This window comes from Halichoerus grypus, chromosome 11, assembly GCF_964656455.1.
Source record: "Halichoerus grypus chromosome 11, mHalGry1.hap1.1, whole genome shotgun sequence".
In the NCBI taxonomy this organism is placed as follows: Eukaryota; Metazoa; Chordata; class Mammalia; order Carnivora; family Phocidae; genus Halichoerus; species Halichoerus grypus.
The window spans coordinates 96,253,046-96,270,799 of record NC_135722.1 but is presented as its reverse complement, the minus strand read 5'-3'; the positions used below and the strand labels follow the sequence as shown (position 1 = coordinate 96,270,799).

The following is a 17,754-nucleotide window of genomic DNA, read 5'->3' as shown; positions in this document are numbered from 1 at the left end:
GGGGGGCGGTCAGCTAATGCAGGCCACTAATCTCTCTTGAAGATTAAATACCACACTGGCTCTGGAGGCCAGAAACCAGCTGGGGGAGGGGCGGGTGGGGAGACGGGGCGGCCCAGGGCAGGGGTGGGGGAGCTGAAATTGGAGAAAAACCACCAATGATTAACCAGAGCTACTAATTATTAACCAGCTAGACTCTTGGACTTGAGAGCCCCATTTCTGGCTTCACCCCTTCAGTGTTGAATCCCAAGCATCCCTAGGACTCTGTGCCCCGCCGCGCCCCCCCCCCCCCCACTATCTCCAGCCAGGCCTTGCTCTTTATCTTCCCATGCCCCACCCGGCGGCCTCCGCTGCTGGTGAACATCAACTCCCACTCCCAGCCCCCCGGGAGGGTGTCAGTGGAGACTGGGATCACAGTGATTGAAACTAGATTTGCGCTTGGTCTGGATGACCCGAAGGCAGCCTTGTCCTTGGGATCCATGCCCTCTTCACTTCTAATCCCAACCCCCACGCCCACCCCACTCTCTGGAGGGTAGCTCAGCCCCTTATCTCTCCCTGTTTTAGCCTCAGGGTTTGGCAAAGGGCACTCCCAAATCTGCTGCTAGGGAGGGGTCTGATGATGGGGAGGGTGGCAAAGAGCGGGCAAGCCTGGGGGATGTGGGAGAAGGGGCTCTGGAGCTGAGCAGGGCAGAGGCAATGTTGGGACTCCAGAAGGAGGCTTCCGGGTTAACTTTAGGATAGAGAAGCCCAGACTCTCCAGGGGCGAAAGACTCCTTTAAGTACTGGCCACGGGAATCCATCAGAGAAGCAGAGTGGGTCACAGGGGTCTGCTGCCCCGGGGTGATCGCAGCGTCCGTACCACATGTCCCACAGCGGGGTGCCTCACCCTGCCACATGCCCTGGCTCGCCCTCCTAGGGCCGCGACAGGCCACCCTGTGCGGCGAAGCACTAGTGGGCGATGGGAGAGGCTGCAGAAGGTCACGCCACGTGGGCGTCCCTGCGGTGCACTGCCTCCCACGGGGGACCCCACCCATTCCAACAGGCCCCCACCCATCCCCATTAGGGCACAGGCTGCTGGGAGAATGAGGGGCTGCTCCCGCTGTCTCCAGGGCGAAGAGACTGCAGGCGGAGGGTCCTGCTCCTCAGCCCCTCCCCACTGTCCTCTCCATGCCCTGAAACTGTGCAATATGCTCCCTTTCTCAGGCCCTTCTCTCCCCATCACCAACTTAATTCCTTAATTCCCACTGGAGATAAGCGGATCTTTCACTGCAATTTATTGTTAATCCAAAGGAAAACAGGGTTTGGAAGGGGTGAGGTGGAGGTGGGGAAGCGTGGCGGCGGCCAACCCGCTCTGCCTCTTCCCGGATCCCTGGATGGTTGTAGTGGCTGCGGGATCCTGGGCCAAACTCCCGGGGCAGGTCAGCCCCCATTCTGGGCCCCACACCTGCTGCTAGGGATCTCGATGACCTGGTTCCATGGAGAGCCCCAAAGATGGCCAGGTCGGTCAGAGTTGGCCAAAAGCACAGGGGAGAGAAGACTGAGAGCGGGAGACCCTCTGTAAGACTGAGAGCAGGAGACCCTCTGGAAGGACATCCCGTGCCAGATCAGATGTGCTCCACACGGATCCCAAGGAGGCTGAGACAGGATTCATGGGTGTGGGCTTCAGGCATGCAGATCTCAGCTCAGTGCAAGGAAGCATCTGGGGCACTCAGAGCTGTAGGGGCTTCCACGTAGGGTGCTGAGTCCCCCGTCACTGGGGGTATTCATGCTGAAGCTGGATGTTCAACCAACCAGCAGGGACGGGGTTGAGGGGTTTTAAGAAGTGAATGGGTGTTACATTATCTGCTCTCCTTCCAGTGCCAGGATTCTCCCGACTTCCCCTATCTATCCGACTTCCCCTGTCTATCCTGCAGGGAAGGGAGTTACCCTCAGCTGATAGCCCAGCTGGGAGGCTCTTCCCAGACCTGGGGGCAGGAGGGGACCGAATGGGCTCAGAAGCGTAGCCCGCTTTAAGAAGACAGTCCCCTGCCCCATCACACCTGCCCCTTCAGAGCCAAGCAGGGAAGGCTTAGGAAGAGTGACAGGTTTACTTGGGCATTAGCCCACAAGGCCCCAGCTCCTTCTCCCCATCTCCCAGCCAGGCCTGTGGCCTGCGGGCACTAAGAGATGGCACCCTCGGGTGTCCCCTGCTGTGTGTGAGGCCAGAGGGCAGATACCATCCCCTGTGGGACTGGGAGCTCCAGGAGGGCGGGAAATTATGTTTGCTGCTCAGCCCCTGCTCCCTGCTCAGTGTGGGGTCCACGGGAGGCAGCAGTGCCCACACTGTCGAGGGAATGCCGGAATGGACCTGTGTACCCCCTCCTGCCACCACAAACCCAGGGCAGAGGGATTCCCACAAGTGCTGGCACCCAGCATGTCGGGCGGCCAGACGCCTGCGTGTGGGGTTCCTTGGTTGAGGGCATATAACTCTTGCTTCCAACTACTCTTTAAGAAGGGAGCACAGGATGGTTCCAAAGAGCCACCACCGGGCATCTTCCGGGGACCATCTGGAGGTGGGGGTGATTTTCCAGGAGCCCAGGGGCCTGCGCAGGTGATGTACCCTGCCCAAGTGGAGAGGAACCCAGCTGAGGAACCCCTGCAGTGTGCTGGGCCAGGCGTCCCAGCCCCAGGGAATGGACCCTCCCCTAGATGTCACCTCCCTGGGCAAACAGCAGCTAATAATCACCAAGTGGTGTGAAGATTCACTCTGTACCAGGCACTGCACTCATCCCACCACACGCACTATCTACCTCTTCTAAGCCTCTCGTTCTCACATACCCACTTCCGAGTGGAGGGAACTCAAGTTCAGAGAAGACAAGACACAGATCCACATGTGGGCACACGTAAGTAGTAAGAGACGGAGACCACTTGGCTCCAAAACAGTGGGTTCAATTTGCCGGGGGAAGAAAAAAAGAGTCCAACCAGTTGTTTGTGATCCTATAGACAAAACAATTATCTCAGACTGACCTTCTGCATTCTCTAACTGGCGGCTGGGGGGCAGTGCGGACCCTGCCAGGGACAGTCATCATCTTTGACTGCCGGCCTCTTTCCCCCCACTTCCTGCCCCCCCCAGTATCCAGGCTCTGGCCCCCCAGCTGGGGGAGAGCCCCCCACCTCCGTGGGGGAGAAGATGGCAATCAGTGTCTATAATCAGGAGCAGACAGACAGACAGACAGACACACACACACACACACACACACAGCACAGGACCTCATACACACAGAGCATGTGACGTCATGCACGCGCAGGCGTGCGCGCGCTCACACACACACACACCATAAACCTCTCTCATGCACACACAGAGGACATAAAAACACTTGTAAAGAAACACATAAAGCTGCACAAATTATCATTACGGCTTGAGCTGTGTACACAAGGGCCAAGGGGGTAGGAGTGATGGAGTGAGAGGATGGGAGGGGGGAATCGAGCCATCTTCCTGAGCAGAGCAGTGGGTGCTAGTCCCCAGGCAAGCTGCCTGGTGGCCCTGTGTGCCCCTGCTCCGGGCTCCCTGGAGGGAAGGGGGAGCCACAGAGACCCTTCCCCAGTTCTCGCCCCCACTGCAGGGCCAAGATGTGGGTGCTAGAGAGGGATGTTGCGGGCTCCCTCCCCCATCACCCCCCCCCCCAGTACAGACAGGGAGACCCCTCATCTGACCCCTGGGAGGTGACTCAGGGTGGGAAGGGTGCCGGGTGGGCAGGGGGAGGCAGGGGGCCATTGCCCAAGTTCCCCAAAGCCCCATCCATCAATCGAGCGGAGATAATCAGAGTGCTCAGCCGGCCCAGGACACTGATTACTCTCTGGGCAGCATAAACACAGGGAATAAATCTGGGAAGGGGCCGGGTAGGAGGGCGTCTCGGCAGCAGGGCTCCCCACCCTGCCTGGGAAGGGAGAGGAGGCCCATCCATCATTCTGCGAGATGTAGCTATCTAGGCCAATGAGGTGAGGACAGTTCGGGGGGTGGGGGAGGTGGGCAATCATAATAAAATAATCCAGTGCAGCACGGCTGTTCTGCTCTGATCTTATTTACACCCGGGAGAAGCCTGGCCCTGCCTCCGCTCCAATTTTTACCCAGGAGCCACCGCTGAAGCCTTCTGCCATTGACTCAAAACTCTTGAAGGACGCCTGACCCACAGGGTAGAGAAGAGGGGCAAAGAAGTGGCTTGGCTCAAGACATAGGTGGGCATCTGTAGGCCCTGGGTCCTGACATGCACTCCTTAGGTTTGGATGGGCGTCAGGCGGGTCTCAGGCCTCCATCCTACTATTGCTTCCAAGCACTTCCTGGGCGCAGGGCAGACTCCAGCCTCAGGAACCAATCGCAGAGCTTTGGCCTGTGTCTGGGCCACAGAGGCTCTACCGTAATTCAAGCTAACGGAGCATGGCTAATCTAGAACAGCAGAGGGTCTAGGAGGAATTTCTCTTTGGCATCGAAACATATCAGGTGACTGTTTGGCAGCCCAGTTACCTTCCTAATTAAGCAAGTTTGTGAGGCCTGAGCCCAAGTGGTGACCTGCAGGGGTCAGGGTGTGCTGAGGGGAGCATCGGCCCCGGGTCACCGTCGAGAGGACAGTCTGCGTGTGAGCTATCTGGAGGTCACTCAGTCCTCCGCCACGACCCTGGAAGGCGTTTTGATCTTTCTGCCCCCACGACCCTCTTCCCTGGGATAGTTCTGTACCCCTGCTGCGAGGCCGCGAGGCCGCCATGCCTCTGTGCCAGCCCCCTGTTCTGAACCTGCCTGGGGCAGAGGAAGCACCAGCCCTTTCATCCCAGGGGATCCAAGCAGCCGGTACAGGTGAAGACCCTAAATCCTCCCCGCCGCTCCAGGTAGGGGCCCCTCCCTTGCCATCTTTTGGGAATCTCTGGGTGAGGGCAAGAGAGACCAGAACCTCCCAGAAGCTTCGGATGGGCTCTGACATAGGATCCAGCTTGCTGAGCTGTGGACCCACCCGGGGCCCAGGGGCAGCCTGGGAACACCGGCTGGGGGTAGTTCCCAGCGGCTTCTTTGGGAGAAGCTATTACCCCTGGCCCTAGTCTCACGGTGCAGCGTGGGAGGAGGCCCCCACGTGGCAGCAGTGATGCCCCAAAGCTCAGGGGATGAAAGAGTGATGGTATCGAGACATTTCTCTCCAGCATAGCCACATCAACACTCCCAAGACGTAACAGTGACTGCAGGAGGATCCACCAGGTGTAATGACTGTGCGTCTAGTACCTGTAAGGTATCTAAAGGATCCAGTAGTGATGACCACCGAGACTCTGATGATAAGCACTGATAACTCCCCATCAGGTTACCCCTGCGCCATCAAAGGGAACAGGGGGGTGAGCACTAGGCAGGGGTGGTGGGCATTCTGGATGCAAGGTCCTGTGTTACTCCCAGGCTTGGTAAGCTGTCTCTCTCCATCGCCAGTCCACCCGCTTAGCTAAGTGGTATGATCGTGGACATTGGGCCTGACTTCTTGGCTCTGCCACTTAACTAGTTAGTAAGTCACTTGTGTGACTAGGGGCAGGTTACCTAACCTCTGCTGGGCCTCACCTTTCCATATGTAAAAAAAAAAAAAAAAAAAAAGGGAGAATAGACGTACCTTCCACATGAGTTGTTATGAAAATTAAGTAAGTTATTACATTTAAGAAGTTGACGATAGTGTCTGGCACCCAAGTACTCTCAATAAAAGTTCATTATTACTATCATTGTCATCAACTGTCCAAACGACCAACCATGTATCCAGCTGGCATCTACCAGCAGCCCCTGATGTGGCCAACCCTGTACTAGGCCCTGGGGACGCTGAGATCCATCAGTAATGGACGTTGTCCCTCTGGAGCTCTTGGTCTTGGGGAGATGATAAGTCCCAGGCCCGAATGACCATATAGCAAGACGAGGAGTGATTAGTGGCACAGAGTGGCACGATGAGGTGCAAGAGGGCTTTGGGATGGGAGAGGTTATCCCCAGCTGGGGGCGGGGGGGGGGGGTGGGTCAGGAGGTTTCACGATGGAAGTGGCTCTCACGTCAGTATTTAGATATGGGAAGTAAGGCAGGGAAACCTGGGGTGTGAATACAAGGGTGTGTGGCTGGGCGGGCCTGGCCTTCGGGGGAGGGCAGTGCGAGATGAGCCAGGGAGGGGGCAGCGAGCAGATGCTCCGGGCCTGTGAAGTGTCTTTCTCACGTATGCTTTAGGTCTATCCATCCAAGAAGCTGTGTGGGCAGATGAGAGCCAGGAGTCAGGGGCCCCTGCCACAGTCCTGGGAGCAAGGGCGTTGCAAGCAGCCCCTCCCGAGGTGGGGCCCACAAGTGGTTACAAGGCTGGCTTGGCTCTGAGGCACCTTCTCGAACTTCCTCTGTCCTGGCAGCTGAGAGCAATTGCCCGCAAGCCACCAGGACTAAGGCCCTAAGCCTAGGGCCTTACTGGTGAGCTCCAAGAGCCCGTATAGGTCTCCACTCCCCTTGCCTCCAGAGTCAGGCTGACTCGCGTCTGCCCAAACAGACCGGCCCCCCTATCTCCGCTGACTCACTTGGCGGGCACACCAGCTCATGTGCCAAAGCGTGGGCTGGCCTGTGTGACCCTCCATGGGAGCATACAAGTGAGCTCGTGTGTGCTAAGAACCAGTTCTTTGGGCCTGCTGCTCACTTTCCTCCACAAGACTGAGCCACTGAGACGGGGCAGGCTTCCCTTCGCTCTGGTCTTGTTTTCATGGTGACTGAGCCCTGGTGGTATTCTGGTGACCAGCAGGTATGCACGATTGCAGGGGAAAGAGAGATCAAGATAAAGCAGGAGGGGAAGGTGCAGACAGAGAGGAGAGGGGCTGTCAACAGGGACTAGAATCTGCAAAGCAAGAAGTAATCCCGTCTTTGGTGGGGAGAACCCCAAGAGGGGACCCACGGCTCCATCACAGTGACTGTGAGCAAGTTACTCCACCTCCGGGAGGGATGCGAGACCAGCAAGCTCCTGCCAAGGCTGTCAGCTGTCAAAGTGCATCTTTAGGGGAGGAAAGAAATTTCTACCATGTGGTCCCCAGGTCTCCACCCCAGCTTCTGGGCAGAAAGATGGCCCAGGATTCAGGCTAAGGTGGCTGTGAGGAATCCAGACTCCCTCTCTGCTGCTAGCACGTGTCTCTCAGACCTAGGGGTAAGGGTGGGCTGCTGCCCTGTCCCCCAAAGGCCCTCTTCCCCAGAATGGTGGTTTGCTGAGCTTCTCGGCCAGGTCCTGCCAGACAAAGCGGACTCCTAGGAACGGCCCTGCGGGGGAGCTATGTCCTTCTCCCCTTCAGGCAGGGGATAGAATTGGGGGGCCCGAGGGGGCGGGAAGGAGTGTTTCCAGCCTTGGGGAACACACATTCCAGGAGGCATTCCACTTAAGCCCACAGATCGAACTCAAACTCCCAATGGGACATTCTTGTGCCCATGGCCACTGGCCTCTTTTGCTTCCTGGGCCACGCCTGCAGCTGTGTCCCAGCGGAGCTACCAGCCAGCGGAACTAATGTCCTCTAATGAGATCCGGGCCAGAGTGGCCGGGCAGGTTTTATTGTCTGCGGCTTGGTAATGAGACTCCTCATAAACTGGGAATGAAACTGGGGTCTGCGCAGACCAGAGCCGGGTGGGGAGTGGCCTGGGAGAAGGAGTCGGCTCTGCCTGCCAAATCTCAGCCCCTTCCCCTCTCTGCGGCCCCAGGCCAGTCCACAAGCTCATACCCCAGAGCCCTGCCCACGTCTCAGGCCAGATCTCCACGGGGTGATGCTCTAGCTTCTAGAAAGACACCCTTCCCTCCCCGGCCTTCCCCCCCCACTCCAGCCATTTGGCTGCTGGGCGTCCTGTACTGTGGTGCCGACCTGGGCTCCATGGTAAGCTCCGGCTGGGCCACCCTCCGACCCGTGTCCTCACTTATCCCTCACTTCCCTACGGAGCGCTGGCTTGTTGCAGGGGGAGAGTGGTGGTGGCTGGCGAAGTGCATGACCATCTCACTGGACTCACTCTATCGTGGCCCGGCTCAACCTCTACTGTAATGCGTCCATCTCAGCCTGTTTCAGCTCCCTCATCTACTGGATTGGGAGTCAGAGGACCCAGCACCTGACTTGGCCACACCGGCTGGAGGTGGTCAGCAAATTACTAAGCGGACTCACTTTCCTCGTCTGTAAAATGGAAGGACCAGGAATACCATTCACATGGGGTTACTGGGAGGATCAGCTGGAACCATGAGCTGTCAAGAGGGCCACAGACATTTTTATTATTAGTGGCGAAAGGATTCTATCTGCAACAGGAGAAACCGGAAGAGGCTTTTCTACCAGCGAGAAGGGGGTGACGCCAGGAGGGATTCTCGATCTGGCTATACCATCCTGCCAGATGAGTGGACTGCTGGAGACAGGGTCCAGTGGCCCACCCTTCCCCCAAATGCAGAATTTTGAAGGAGGGCAGGGGCTGAGTCCTAGGCCTTCTCTGCCAGCCCGGGCTTCTACCCCAGCCAGAGCTCCAGATGGGCAATGGAGCCTCGCTGTGCCATAGCCAGGGAGTGAGGAGGGTGCCCGGGAGAGCCCCTGGTGACAGAACAAAGGCCACAGGGCACCTGCTGCGTGTGCGAGTCCGTGACCACCAGGGTCGGGCTCATGCAGGTGCCTGGGGCCCACCAGGCCCCCTGAGCCCCCAGGGCTGCTGCAGCCTCCACCATTGTTTCCAGGTGGGGGGAGGGGGCTCCCTGAGCAGCTCCTGGCTGGTGACTAGGGCGGTGAGGTCAGCACTGGGCAGGCAGCTGAGTGGCTCTTCCTCAGGGGAGTACAGAGGTGGCACCGCCCTGCCGGCAGATGCAGAGGGGGCCGGGACCACTCAGAGGAAAGGCACGGAGCACGGAAGCAGCTGCCACTTCGCTGCCCATTTATCACATGCCTGCCACGCGCTCAACACTTTTCATACCTTACTGTCAGTCTAATCTTTACAACCCCCTTTGAAAGCTGTACTCACAGAAACCCACTGTACAGATGGGGAAAACTGAGGCCTATGAAGTAAACTTAACCAAGTCTACTCAGCTAGCAATTCGTCGAGCTGGGATTCAAACCCAGTCGACCTGACTGCACTTTGCTGGGCGGCCAAGATGGGGTGCTCCCCAGGCTGCAGGGAGAGGAAGCAAGCCGTATGCCATTCTCTCTTGACTAGGGCCTGGGATCACTGCTGCTGCCCTGCCCTAGTGCTGTGCCCTAGAGAGGCACAGATCCCATGAGCTCCTGAGAATACATACCACTGCCCCCCTTCCCCATCCAAGGATAAACCTTGGGATTATCCATTGCCCTAAAGAGCCTACAGCCTGCCGTCAGGAAGACTTTCTTTGTGTCCTTATTGGGTCTCTCCTGTTGTACCAAGATCACCTCTCCTTGTGGAATGGGTCAGGGTTCAGATGTTAGGCTTGATGTGTCTTCTTTCCATCTATCTTTTCTCTTTCCCCATCTCCCAAATCAGCACATAGAATCCAGAGCTTCAAGGGTTAACTGGACTAAAGGGTGTTATCTCCAACTCAGGGCATTCCCTCCGCAAGGTGATCCCTGCTCAGATCTTAAGTTACCTCCTGCCCCAGCCAGCACATCTGCTGTTGGCTCCGTAGACCTGGTCTCTATGGAGAGGGGCGGGCATCACAGGGGAGAAGCACCTGCCCGCCAGCCTGGGGCACAGGGTCCTGGGCTGCCAGGATGAGCCCTCTTCCCCTTCCACCAAGGGGGCTCCCGAGTTCTGCTGCACAAGCCAGGTGTCTCCAGGCACATGTATGTTGCCGACCTGGGCACACGTATGGTTCTGCAGGGCTATTTATGGAGGACCAAAACCCACACTCATGCCCCTTTTTAAATGCTCAGAGTATGCCACCTTTCCCCCCCACAGATGATCCCCTTGCTCCCCAAGTATTCATACAGGAAGCAAAGATGCCAAATCAGTAGCTGAAAACCTATCTCCCAGGGCCCCTCCCAGCCTTGCAGGGATCTCAAGAAGCTGTGGGACAAGCCAGGCCCCAGTGAGCAGCAGGTTCCAGACGCTGTTTGCCAGCGAGAGAAGAGAGTAAAGTCTCTCCAGCTGAGCACCTCCCTGTGAGCATGTGGAGGTCCAATCTAAAGCCAAGGACAGAACAGGAATAGCAACCGGTGTAGAGGCTGCCCACCCCCCAAAGGACCCGACAGCCCATCTTGGAAGGAGCTGTCTGAGGGCAAATCCTAGGTCTCTTCCCCAAACCGCCTCCCGGACACTCTGACATCAACACAGGCATTATCAAGGCTCAGAGCTACTCACAAAATCCTAGTTGGAAAGACTTAAGAAATCAGTTACATGTGAATATCCACCTGCTATCTATTGATGGCCCCAGTCCTGTGGTGACCCACACATACCAGTGAACAACACCTCCTTGCCCTCGTGCCCATGGCTCTGCAGGGGCACAAGGCATTGTAGATAACCAACACAAGCACACAAAGCTTGCACATGGTGTGTGCGTGTACCGACTCGACACTGACGGCGAGACAATATGCAGACTGTCAGAACGGTTCCAGCCTAAGTCCCACAGCTAGCTAGTGTCCATCCCAGCCTGGCACCCTGGCCAACATGCAAAGTTAAAAAAAAAAAAACAAAAACCAACCAAACGGACAACACAACAACAGTAAAACAGATGAATACACAGGCCCCCTCTCTGTCTCTCCCCCAGGTAGGAGCCATTCAAGTTACCAGGTTAACCAGGAAAGATCAGATCAGGAAAATCCAAGGTATATTCACACCTCCCTTGGGTGTTTTCTGTTTGTGCCGAACAATGAACATTAGTCAGTGCTAAACAATGGCGGCTGGGGCAGACCCTCTGCCCGAACCCCCAGCCCCTCGCGCCAGCCCACTGGCTCAGCCGTCAGCACTAGGGTCCTAATGGCTGGTGCCACCAACCTGGCAGCATTCAACTGGGTCCTGGGTCAGGAAGTGGCCACCGAGGTGGATTCATTGTGCAAAGCTGGGTGGCCAAGGAGGGAACTAATACCATGCTTTCAGCCAGCGTGGGACCACAAGGGGCCCCCCTGCCCCCGAGCCACAGATATTCAGGCTCAGAGATGCCTTCTCAGCTGCTCTGCCGGGGCTGCTGGGCCCAGGCTCTACACTATCTTCTCCTCCCCTCCAGCTTTGGCTATTAGGCCCTGAATCTGATTCCGAGACACTCTCCATAGCACAGCCTCCAAAACGGGCACTGAGACTGCTATTCACACACGCTGTAATCCCCAGGCCAGCAGAATTGGTTGTGCCATAATGTCCTGCCCAGCAAGCCCGAGCACATCGCTGTCTGTGAGAAATGGGGAGAGAGGGAAAGGGCCCAGCTGCTCTGACACTCTGAGTTTCGAAGGAAACCACCTTCTGGGAGCTCTGTGCAAACTGCAGAGAAGGGGTGTGCGGCGGCCCGACAGGTCTTCCGAGGGTGCGCATGACACCTGGGGTGTGTGTGCTCTCTCCAGACAAAAGGTTTGGGGAAGCCAATTAGGGAGGGTGTGGTGTAGGTGGGACACCAGTTCTCTGCACCTGCTTCAAAGGTAGGTTCTCTGCCTCCCCCCAGGGCTCCTCCGGGCCCTCTTCAGGGTGCAGTCCCCAGGCCCTACTGGCCCTCTCCTCGGAGCTGACCTGTAGGAACTGTTATCTCAGAAGCTCATGGGGCTTCCCCACCCAGCCTGGTAAAGTCTGTGTTGTAAAAACGTACTTCTGTGTTTACACGTCAATAGCCAGATTGGGAATGTTGTGGGGTTTTTTTGTTTTTGTTTTTGTTTGTTTAGTCAGGGGGGTCATCATACACACTGGGGGTTTGCCCCCACCTGCTCTCCCCCAGAGAGGTCCTGTGTCGGTGCTCCCTGACACAGCCCAGGAGAACCCAGAAAAGAGCATCAGGCTGGCAAGTCCCCAGAGAGGAGCGGCAGTGAGCACTCAGGAGGGAGCTGGCGGGGGGGGGGGGGGGGGGGTAGAAAGTGGGGTGTGGGCAGGCAACTTCTGAGCCTACCAGCCTCCATCCAAGTGTCAGATGGGCACCACCACACCCCCTGCCTCCCTTTGCAGGGGACCAGGGGCACCAGCTCAGGGTACAGGAGCTTGGCCGATCGGGGAATTCTGGCTGCCCCTGATGCCAGCCAGCCATGACAATGACAGCCAATTGAGGAGTGCTTATGAAGTGCCTGGCTGAGCTGGGGTTCTAGGTCTGCATCCTACCCCTCAATCTGGATTTCTGGTGGGGGGTAGTGTCTACACTTGAGTCAGGTGGGAGTGCCATCTCCCTGGCCCCACTCCCTGGGTGGGCAGGCTTTCAGCAGGCACCCCCCCCCCAAGAAGGAATTAACCACTGTGTATCACAAAGCTGGGGGAAGAGAACAACAAAAGGAGGGGAGGATGGGGGTGAGTTCATTCTTTTCCCCCAAACCTTCCCACTCTTTGTCCGACCAGAATTAGGTTAACCCCTGGTGTGCCAGACCAACTAGAGCTCCCCCAAAGCTCTCCTTTCCCTAGAATCCTGGTGTGGACACTGTGCAGTTAAGGGTTCCCAGAAGCCCAAACCCCCAGTGGTCAGAGGAGTCCTAGGTAGGGCCTGAGCTCCAGCTGGATTCCCAGGAGGTCCCGTGTGAGAGGAAGACCTCTCACTCCCCATGACCACCCTACCAGGGACGGGACTAGTCAGGCCCCTGGAAATGGGCAGTGCCCCCTCCCCCCACACCTAGCAGGGCAGCACCCCACAGGCTGTAGGGGCGGGGGCACCGTTGTGCTGGCTTCTACAAAGTGCTTTCGATGCCATCGGCCACTCAGCGAGATCTGTGGAGCCCTGGCAGTAGGCTGGTGGCAGAAGGGGTACAGAATTGAATGAGGCCAGGTTCCTGCCTTCCAGGGGTGCACCCCAGCCCCGCAACTCAGCAGCCGGGCTGGCCCCTGGGTAACACACCAGCCTACGAATCTGCGGCATCACGGGCATCTCCAACGGGCCGCTGCCAGCGATCCGGTATTCTCGCCCCAGCGGGAGCTGGTCTCTCTGTATTCTGACCCCTTATTCTGCCACCCTAAGGCCAGAGCACGTGCTCCAGCCAAGCCCCCTCCCTCCCCCGCCAAAACCCCATCTAGCCCAGGCGGGAGCGGGAGATCATCTCAGGTTTCTTCCCAGAGGGCTGGAGGAACCCCACCCCCACCCCGACCTCCGCTGGTGTCACCAGCCACCGTGGGAGCTGGGTAGCTTCCCCAGGGACACAAAGGGTTAAATCCAGGCGAGGGGACTCGGTCGGATTTGCCTCCTAAACGCATTTTCCAGTTCATTCCCCAGCACAATACGCCGCCCGTCGGTCCCAGCCTCCGCCCCCACCGCACCCGTCAGATGGGCCACCGCGGGCCACCCCAGGGTCGGGCGTCGGGTTAACCCCTCGGCCGCCGGCACCTGGAGGAAGGACACGAGGGGGCATCCTCGGGAAAGTGGGTCATGCAGCCACCTGGCTGGCACCAAGCCCGCGGCGCTTCCTGGGCGGGGGGGGCCGGCGGCAAACTGGGAGTGGAGTTCCGAGGTGAAGTCCAGCCCGCGCAAGGCCGGGAGGTTGCGAGCCCGCGTGGCCCGGGCCTCACCCACCGGGAGAGGAACCGCAGGTGAGCGAGAAGCTGTCTCTGACGCAGGAGCCGGCTCTCGGCGCCCGCGTGGGGCTGCGTGGGGCGGGAGGAGGCGCGAGCGCGCGGAGCCGTCTGGCAAAGGGGCCGGGGACAGAGACGAAGCCCCCCTGCCATCCTCCAGACCCACAGCCCACCGCCTCCGAGAGACTGACGCCCTCCCCCTGGGGCTGTTGTCTCATACCCTGAGACGGAGATTACGGTGATTATTTTGCATTTATGTAACATACAGTGTTTCCAAACTGCTTCCCGAGCTGAGAGCTGGTTATTAAATAAATAGAACGCTATTACATATTATTATTTTTGTGAAAACTGAGCGGAAGAAAGTGCTTTCTTGCTACACAGAGACGTGCATCCGACCGCTTCCCTGCAGGGCAGGCTGTTGGGCTTCTCATCCTCTCTCTCCGCCGTGCCACCCGCACCCCCCCTTACCTAAGCCGTGACCCAACTTTTCTGGCTCCTTTCGCTGCCTATAACCCAGACGTGCCCGCCATCCAGCTCCCAGCCCCGGGAAGGCATTGGATGGGGCGGGGGGGGGGGGGGGGTAAAAAAGGCAGAGGCGGAACGCGCTTACCTGGGAGGAAGAATGCGGTCAAGCCGAGAGCGAGTCCCCACCAGCGTCCAGCGGCGCCCGCAAGCCCCATCCGAGCCATCGGGGTCCGGGGGTCCGGCGAGAGGGGCCGCGAGGAGAGCGCTCCCCGCGCTCCAGAAACCAGCCCGGAAGACGAAGGTCGATCGCTGCCGGCCGGCGGGCGCTCCGAGGATCCAGGTCAGCCGCAGCCGTCGGCCGGGGCGGGGTGGGCTGGGTGCGATCGGCGCGGCCGCAATCCCGGCCCCGGGCCGCCGGCGGCTCAGAGGCTCGGTGGATGCCCGCCGCAAGTTGCACGAATCATGCCCCCTTCTCCTCCTCCGCTCTCCTCCCCGCGCCGGTCCCCGCCCTCTTCTTCCACGCAGAGCCGGGCTGGGGAGAGGGACCCACCCCCGGCGCGCCCGGCTGCCCGGCTGCGCGGCGCGGGCTCCCGGCCCCCGGCGCGCTCACACCCTCCCGCTCGGCTCCAACTTGCAGGCGTCCATGGCCCGCCGTCCTCCGAGGGCGGCGGGACGAGCCCAGGCGGCGGGCGGGAGGCGCGGTGGGCTCGGGGCCCAGGCGGCGGGCGGGCGCGCGGCTCGGCGGCTCGGGCGGTGCGGCTCCGCGCGCGGAGGGCGAGCCGGGTGCGCCGCGCGTCCCCCCCGCCACCCCGCGCCGCCGCTGCTGCTCGCGCTGCCGGGTCCCGGCGATCCGCAACAATGTGGAGCTGCCCGGGCGCCAAGCCGCGCCGCGCTCGCCGCTCTCGCTCTTTCTCTCACTCGCCGAGCTCCAGCCTCTCAGCCGCTCTCCCCGTGATGTCAGACCGAGGGGGAGGGGTTAGCGTTAACCCCCTCCTGGCTCACGACGCGCGCCCCGCGCCCGCCCGGCCCCGGCCCGGCCGCGCGCACCTTCCGGCCCCCGGCGGAGGCGGGTCCCCGGCGAGGGCAGCGGGGTCCGCCGAGGCCCACTGGCTCGGGAGGTGCCCCTTCGGTCGCCTTCCCGCCCCGGGAGGGCCGGAGGGCTAGCTGCCCTCCTCCTCGCTGACAAAGGGAGGCAGTGACCCCTAGCGGCCGGCGTGCGGGGGAGAAGCTGCTCGGTGGGGGTGGAGTTAAGATGGGGCGGGCGGGGAGGGGGGGAGTAGGCCGTGGACGAGGGAGCGTGCAGTATGGAGACTACTGGATCTGGCAAAGTCCAGCTGAAAGAGAATCTACAGGCCCTCTACTCCAACCTTGGCCCCATTTTACAGATGCGGAAACAAAGGCCCAGAGGAAGGGAATGCCACTCGCTCAGGGGCACAAGGGCAGAAAGTGGCCGACTTGGACTGGAACCCCACAGCCAGAGCTCCCCTCTCCTCTGCATCACTTGAACGCTGAATGGAGAGGCAGCTATGCGGGGACCGACGGGAAGCTGCCAGAGAAGTCGGTGGTGGGCAACCGTGGGTGAGATGGTGCCACTGAGGTTTCTGGTCTTTTCTAATCTCCGCTCCCTTTGCAGGGTTTCCTTTCCCGAAACTGAAGCCCCCTCCCCTCCTGAAACCAGCGGGAAACCGAGCTCTGCTCCCTTTGCCAGAACCTTGGTTTTGGGCGATTTGCAGGAATCCCAGGAAAGCGACCCATCTAGTCAGTGTCCGAGGCCGGCCAGGGACTCTCCAGCGCATCCCGTTCACCACCCACCACATCCGGGTGTGGTTGGCTTCCTGCCAAGGCGGCTGGGCCCTTCGGGGACCTTGGCAGCCCGAAGCCTGCCCTCTGCGCCTTCCCTCTGGATCTCCTACCCTCATCCTCCACCCTGGGAGGAGGCAGACAGACAGACAGTTTCCCACTAGGGAGGAACAAGTTCTCCCCAGATGCCTGACCAGATAATGTGCCCTTTGCCCATTGCTGCCGTTTGTCCAGCTGGCAGGAGCAGAGGGGTTGGATGGAGAAGATGAAGGCAATTTATATCTGATAATATATAAATTCCAGTTCCTGGGTGGCACCACTTTCTCACTATTGGGGATCTGGCCCTGGAGCGTCTTTCCTTTTCCTGCTGAAGTGGTCTAATTTGGCACTCACATGGATGTTTGTGCACTCATGTGCATGTCTTTTACATTTAACAAATATGATCGAGGTTTCTTTGTACCAAGCACCGTGCCAGGCTTGGGGATGTCGAGACACCCTCATTCCCCTAAAGGCACACAGTCTAGTTTGGGGGGCAAAGAGAGAAGACAGATAAAGAAACATGTTATAAATAAGTATTTCCTGTGTGTAGTGGGTCCAGAGGTGAGCACGCAGGATTTGGTGGGTTTTGGAGAAAGTGCCCCGTGCAGCCTGGGGTGGGATGGGGATCAGGGAAGGCTTCTGGGGAGAAGGGACACAGAAGGAGGCGGGTGAGTCATCTAATAGACAGATGTGTGCTGGAGTGGGGAGGCATTCAGGAGACTGGATTTCAGATGGGGGGAGGTCAGTAGAAGGAAAGGCACAAAGACCAGCAACAGCTGGGTGAGTAGGACACACACACACACACACTGGTTCTAGCCTGAGCCTTGGGAAAAGGAGAGGCCTGTGGATCTGTGAATGCCTGGGAGCCCCCAGGAGGGTTTTATGCTGGGGAATGTCTTATCAAATTTGATTTGTGGTAGCCCAGTCCAGCGGCCAGGCACCTCCCCTCTGGTCCCTGGGTACTTATAAGGGCCACGGCCAAGTTGGATCATTGCTGTGTCTGAGACTCTTCCTGGTGCATTGTAGGAGCTGAATGGACGGGTCTGAGGGGGCAAATCCGGATGCGCCAGTACCCACTACTTCCCTGCTCATGTTCTCCTACCTCTTCATCCTTGGGTGAGGCTTCTCTGATCTGCTCTTAAGTGAGCTTCCAGAGAGGACGTGTCTGGGGGTAGGCATGGCTGCCTGGGGATAGGTTGGATGGAGAAGATGAAGGCAAATAAATGAGAAAGTATGGTCATTCTCTCGTCGCTTTTCAACAAGCCCCCAAAATGCAAAGCGGCAACATAGGTACCAGCCGTGTGTGTGTGTGTGTGTGTGTGTGTGTGTGTGTGTGCGCGTGTGGTGGGTTACAGCAGACAGAAAAGAGAGCCAGGGGCGCCTGGGTGGCTCAGTCGGTTAAGCGGCTGCCTTCGGCTCAGGTCATGATCCCAGGGTCCTGGGATCGAGCCCCGCATCGGGCTCCCTGCTCAGCGGGAAGCCTGCTTCTCCCTCTCCCTCTGCCTGCCTCTCTGCCTACCTGTACTCTCTCTCTCTGTCAAATAAATAAATAAAAATCTTAAAAAAAAAAAAAAAAAAAAAAGAAAAGAGAGCCAGGGAGGACACAAAGGAAAATAAGATAGAGCTTGTTTACGCAGAGAGTAAATAGATGTCTTTTTGAGTATATACTATGCTAGGTGCTGAGGGTACAAAACTGAACAACCGAGACCTTACTCAAGTAACTATATTATAGCATGAAAGTTGGTCACTGCCAAAGACAGCCCCAAAACGCGGCCACCTGGAGGAAGGAGTGAGTGCTTCTCATTGTGGTGGGCAGAGAAGGCTTCTGGAAGAGGTGTCATTTGCCTGAG

At 58.7% G+C, this 17,754-nt stretch overlaps 1 protein-coding gene across 1 annotated transcript in view; it reads right to left on the bottom strand.

Moving 5' to 3' along the window:
* Positions 1-14,427, bottom strand: part of NECTIN1 (nectin cell adhesion molecule 1) — a 62,781-nt gene extending 48,354 nt beyond the window's left edge. Inside the window, exon 1 of the mRNA XM_036070535.2 lies at positions 14,211-14,427. Within this exon, the coding sequence (XP_035926428.1) occupies positions 14,211-14,289 (79 nt within the window). The 5' untranslated portion in view covers positions 14,290-14,427. The remainder of the gene's footprint in view (positions 1-14,210) is intronic.
* Positions 14,428-17,754: the final 3,327 nt, after the last annotated feature.